General features: G+C 34.5%; 1 protein-coding gene across 1 annotated transcript in view; it reads left to right on the top strand.

The window, feature by feature from the left end:
• LOC106687819 (collagen alpha-1(I) chain) overlaps positions 1-5,467 on the top strand; it is a 24,770-nt gene extending 19,303 nt beyond the window's left edge. The window contains exons 5-6 of the mRNA XM_067052077.1: positions 3-2,383; positions 4,102-5,467. Coding sequence (XP_066908178.1) covers positions 3-2,383; positions 4,102-4,269 — 2,549 coding nt within the window. The 3' untranslated portion in view covers positions 4,270-5,467. The remainder of the gene's footprint in view (positions 1-2; positions 2,384-4,101) is intronic.
• The last annotated feature ends 278 nt before the right edge of the window (positions 5,468-5,745 follow it).

Genomic DNA, 5,745 nt, shown 5'->3' with positions numbered 1-5,745 from the left:
AGAATCGATGCCTCCCGCAGGATATCCAGGTGCAGCAAGACCAGGAGAACCAATGCCTCCCTCAGGATACCCAGGAACTGCAAGACCAGGGGAACAATTGCCTCCTCCAGGATATCCAGGAATAACAAGACCAGGAGAACTAATGCCACCTTCTGGATATCCAGGTGTAGCACGGCCTGGAGAGCCAATGCCTCCCTCAGGATATCCAGGTGTAGCAAGACCAGGGGAACCAATGCCTCCTTCAGGATATCCAGGAATCGGTAGACCAGGAGAACTACTGCCACCTTCTGGATATCCCGGTCTAGCCAGACCAGGAGAATCAATGCCTCCCTCAGGATATCCAGGTGTAGCAAGGCCAGGTGAACCCGTTCCTCCAGGATATCCAGGGGCAGCAAGACCGGGAGAACCAATGGCTCCCTCAGGATATCCAGGTGTAGCAAGGCCAGGAGAACCAATGCCTCCCACAGGATACCCAGGAACTGCAAGACCAGGGGAACCATTGCCTCCTCCAGGATATCCAGGAATAACGAGACCAGGAGAACTAATGCCACCTTCTGGATATCCAGGTGTAGCACGGCCTGGAGAATCGATGCCTCCCGCAGGATATCCAGGTGCAGCAAGACCAGGAGAACCAATGCCTCCCTCAGGATACCCAGGAACTGCAAGACCAGGGGAACCATTTCCTCCCTCTGGATACCCAGGAATAGCAAGGCCAGGAGAACTAATGCCACCATCTGGTTATCCAGGTCTAGCCGCCAGACCTGGAGAACCAATGCCCCCCTCTGGATATCCAGGTATTGCAAGACCAGGAGACCCAATGCCTCCCTCAGGATACCCAGGAATAACAAGACCAGGAGAACTAATGCCACCCTCTGGATATCCAGGTCAAGCCAGGCCTGGAGAACCAATACCACCCTCAGGATACCCAGGAATAGCAAGACCTGGAGAACCAATGCCACCCTCTGGATATCCAGGTAGAATAAGTCCAGGAGAAGCTATACCACCTTCAGGATATCCGGGTGCAGCAAGGCCAGGAGGACCTGTTCCTCCTCCTGGATATCCAGGAATTCCTGGGTACCCAGGAGTAGGACCAGGAGAAATTAAAAGGCCAGGTTGTCCACCTGGTTGTATACCAGATCCATCAATGGATGGGGCAATGGGTGATGAAAATGTAGGTGACTCACAAGCCCAGAGTAGTGTATATTATGAAGGAAATGAGACAAAAGCACTTGCCTCATCACAGGGTAAATTAGGAACAGGTCTAGCTCAAGCACAAGTATCTGGTACATATTCTGGAACAGGTACATTTTCAGCTCAAGCACAAACAAGTGATGCAGAGAAAGGTGCACAAAGCCAAATTGAAGGTGGAGAAAAAACTGCAAAAAGTACTGCACAAGGTAGATCTGGTAAAAGTCAAACACAAACTCAAGTGCAAGTTGCTAAAGATACAGGGGAAACTATGTCACAAGGCCAGACATCTGGTCATAGTTTTGCAACTAATTCACAAGTAGAAACTGGCACCTCTGGAGGGCTTGCAGATGCACAGTCAAGTGGTTCTGGTCACACCTCCAGTCAAGCCCAAATTGGATTTACTCCATATGAAGGAAAAACTGATAACCAAGACACACCTTTTAAAGGAGGAGGAATGGCATCAGCACAAAGTAAAGGTTATTCAGGACAAAGTCAGAGTCAAATAGAAGGTTCTTACCGGTTTGGTATATCGTATAAAGGAGCTGCTCAAGCATCATCTGGTGTCTCCAAGTCCTTATCTCCTCTTTTTAATACTAGCTTTATTCATAGAAAAGTAAATTCTACTGCAAGTCTGCCAACATCATTGCTAGTAACTAACAAACCAATTACAGTTACAACTACAACCACTACGACAACTACTACACAACCTCCATTTAAACAAGAAGAAGTTAAAACAGAACCTACTCTGACTCCAGCTAATCTTGAAGATGAGTATGAAGATGAAGAATATGAAGATGAAGAAGAAGATGAAAATCCAAATTTAGCACCTCGATCAGGAATCACAACAACTCCTCCAACACAAACACAACAAGTCATAGTTCATTCGGATTCTAAACATGACACTACAATTATACAAAATTCAGTAAAAGCTGGAGATATTCTTGAACCTGGCACCATCGTACCCGGCACTGGAGGATATAAAATTCCTGCTGGGTTCAGGGGAAGAGTAGCATCAATTGCTGGTCAGAAAACGTTAACAGAAGCCAGAGGTGGTCAAGCCCAAAGTCAAACAGTAGTTATTTCACCAGGATCTGGCCAAGTACGGTTAGCGGAATTCAAGGGGATAGAAAGCTACAAAGCAAGTCCAGTTAGGAGTAACTTTGTTTCTCTATCAAACAGTGTAACAGGACAGGTAAGTTTTATACACATATATAAATACACTCTCTCTCTCTCTCTCACACACATATATATTAAGTTTTTGAGGATCAGACAATAATGAAATAACTATATCATTGTATGATCATATGATATTATTGTTCACATGCCCTAAAGTGAAAAAAAAAAACTAATGCAGAAAAAAATATTTTCTTATCTAACTATTAAACACATTAATATTTAAAACACTTCTCACAAATTAGCATTGACAAAATATAAATTAAGATTAATAAATAGAAACATTACTTGCAATTCTTTTATAACTGAGTTTGTCAGTTAATATTTTATAAGTTAATAAAAAAATTATACGTAATTGAAATCCTAAACAACTTAAGTTATAAAACAATTGTAAGTAATGTCTTTATTTATTAGTTTTAATTTGTATTCTGTACTTTGTAGTGCTTAATAGTTATTAAACAATTTTTTTTTCTAAAATACTGTTTGTTTTTTTTTTAACGTAAGGCATGATTATGCAAATAAGAATGTTGTGAAACATCACCATGATATTTACTGACCCTTAAAAATATATATCATTAATGGCAAAGAGAAAGTTATCTATACATCTACAAGTTGCTTTAACAGAATTGTTTTAGCAATGATTATGGTATATAGTGAAAGCTGAAATGAGCAATGAAAAAAAAACTCATAATATAACAACCTATGTCTATCTAAACGTAAAGTTAAATCCCTTTCCTGGAAGCTCTATATATCCTATTGTTCCTTTCAAAAACATCTAAAAACCTTCTTTATTTCTCACTTTCCTACAGTTTAGCTTCAGAGTTAATGGATGATGTGGGCTTTTAGGCAAACTCAACAACAAGTTATAATGTTTTATGAATTGTTTTTTGGTCCTTCCCATAACTTCCAAACAGAAATGAAATCACTATAACTTTTCTTCTACAATCATTATGTTTCTAGGTCCTTACCAGTACAAAACAATATTCATAAAAAACATACCTTTAATCTTTTAACTATTCCAATTCAATTCTTCAATATATTTCAGAATCAACAGATCTTTGCCCTTCTGATTCATTTCCACCTCTCTCTATTCTACTGGATATGAATGCTTCTTCCTGTTTTATTCTTCAATCCTTTTAATTATATTTACATCCTTTTTATTCCTTACAAACCTTCAAATATATTCTTTTCAGTTAAAACAAGCGATAATTATTTTATGATTACTGTCAATTATTTAATTTTATTTTATACATAACAGAAGAGCACATAATCCAAATCTGTGATTTATATCATATACTGATATTAAAACATTATATCACAATAAAGTAATGACTTGTTCAATAAATATTTTCTTTGAAATTTTTGATTTTCAACAAGACAACTCTTCCGAAGAATAAATTCATTAAACAAGTCATTAATCGGATGTTATAAAGGATTTAACGGTCTGTATCTCAAATGATAGATTTGATGTTTGAGCCCTGCTAATATCCACCTCCTCAATTAATAAATATAAATTGGTTATAACATTGTAAAGACAATATGAGATTTTTTTCAGCTAGCTATTTTTATTTGTCCGCTTATTTATAAACTTAACTTTTAATGTTTTTCCAATATTACAGATAACTAAAACAAAATAAAGAAAAATTATAAAAATAATACAACATTTGTATGTTAAGAAATTGATATAAATTAAATTGATCCAATATATATATATATATATTTTTTTTTGTTTCTAAGGTGAAGAATGATCCAAGCAAAAAATATGCACATACTTACTACACAAAATCATCAAGCTGTGGATATTTTGCTTTTACCTGTACAGCAGTATCTGGTTCGAATGGTCGAACTAAAATATGTCGTCCGAAACCACAAGTGCGTCCTGATGGAACTCCTTGCTTCCCATAAGCAAAGCATCAAATTTAGAAAAGAGTAATTAATCATTAGACTGAGAATTTAAGGTTTTGAAAATCTACTATAAAGCTAGGTTCACTCACCGTCCCTGTAAAAGAACTTGATGTATCATTAGAAGCCATGACAATCATTCAGTCTATGATTGAGTACAGAATGCATATAATAAAGAAAATTATAAACTTGAACATAAGATCAAATATTTTTGGTAGATTACTTACTTCTGTGGTTTAATCACTGAATATACTGAATGACAAAAAAAGAATAAAAAGAAAGCTGGTTGCTATTTATATCATAGAATCACCCACATGCCTTATATTAATTTCCCAATCAGTTTAAAGTATTCAAAAGAAATTGTTAGACAACAAGATTGTAAACCAAATTATTACCCTCCTTAGTTAAATTGTCCTAGCTGAATTTTGATCATTTTTAGAATATTGAAGTTTTATATGTTTTTCCTCTGTACTTCAGAGCGTTTTGCCATTTAAATTTCAAATATTTAAATAATGATTCAACTTTATAGGAAGCTAATAGTTTATTATAAGTTAGAACTACCAATGAAAATTGTCACCACATTCAGATGTTGGAAAAAAACAAACAAAAATTTGTAGTTTTGCTGATAAGACAATTTAAGCTAAGGACAGCAGATTATACAATAATAAAAATGTATCAGTATCTTAATATGAACAGTTTAAATATACAAATCTGTCTTAATGCAGAAGTAATTATATATATATATATTAAAAATTAATCAAAATGTTTTTGATATTAATATCAAATTCTAAATTTATCTTCCATCATATTAACAAATCAATCTTTATGATGAGTTATAGTAAAAAAAGGTATGATATTTTGTCGGTATATTCAGGGTTAACTAAGTTATATTACTCATTGATAATATTAGGGAGTGTTCAGAATAAATACTATCAACTAGAGGGATATTCAAATCCCAATGTAAACAAATGTAAATAGTGTGTAATGATTGTAAAAAAAAAAAAAGTTTTAATAGATAGAAATTATACTGAGGGTAATTAGAACCAAGAGGAGGAGTCTTAATTCAAGATGTTTCCTAGATTTGAAATGAATAGTGGAAACAAAATAAAAGAAGCTTTATTTAAAAGTATTTTTATATTTATTTGTAATTATGTAAATTAAAAAAAAATATATATAAATATATATTGTTCTTTTACTCTGATATATGAAATTTATTGTGTTACTTTTGTCTGTAAAGTAGGAGAGACAATAAATATATATTTAAAATATGTTTTTTTTGTCCTGAATAGCTTACCATATATACCTCCAGCAAGAAGAAGTAAGATTAACACAAAAAAATTACAATTATATCGCTGAAATTAAATAATGTAAATTAAATTTCTTCCTTCAAGCTATTAGGAGAGATAATTTTAGAATTATTAGAAGATATTTCTATTAGAAAGAGGTAATAATGTATATAACAAGTTCTAACGGGGGAAA

Source organism: Halyomorpha halys, unplaced genomic scaffold (assembly GCF_000696795.3).
Source record: "Halyomorpha halys isolate HHAL.00 unplaced genomic scaffold, Hhal_1.1 Scaffold1015.1, whole genome shotgun sequence".
In the NCBI taxonomy this organism is placed as follows: domain Eukaryota; kingdom Metazoa; phylum Arthropoda; class Insecta; order Hemiptera; family Pentatomidae; genus Halyomorpha; species Halyomorpha halys.
The sequence above is the reverse complement of the archived record's forward strand: the minus strand, read 5'-3'. Positions and strand labels throughout refer to the sequence as shown.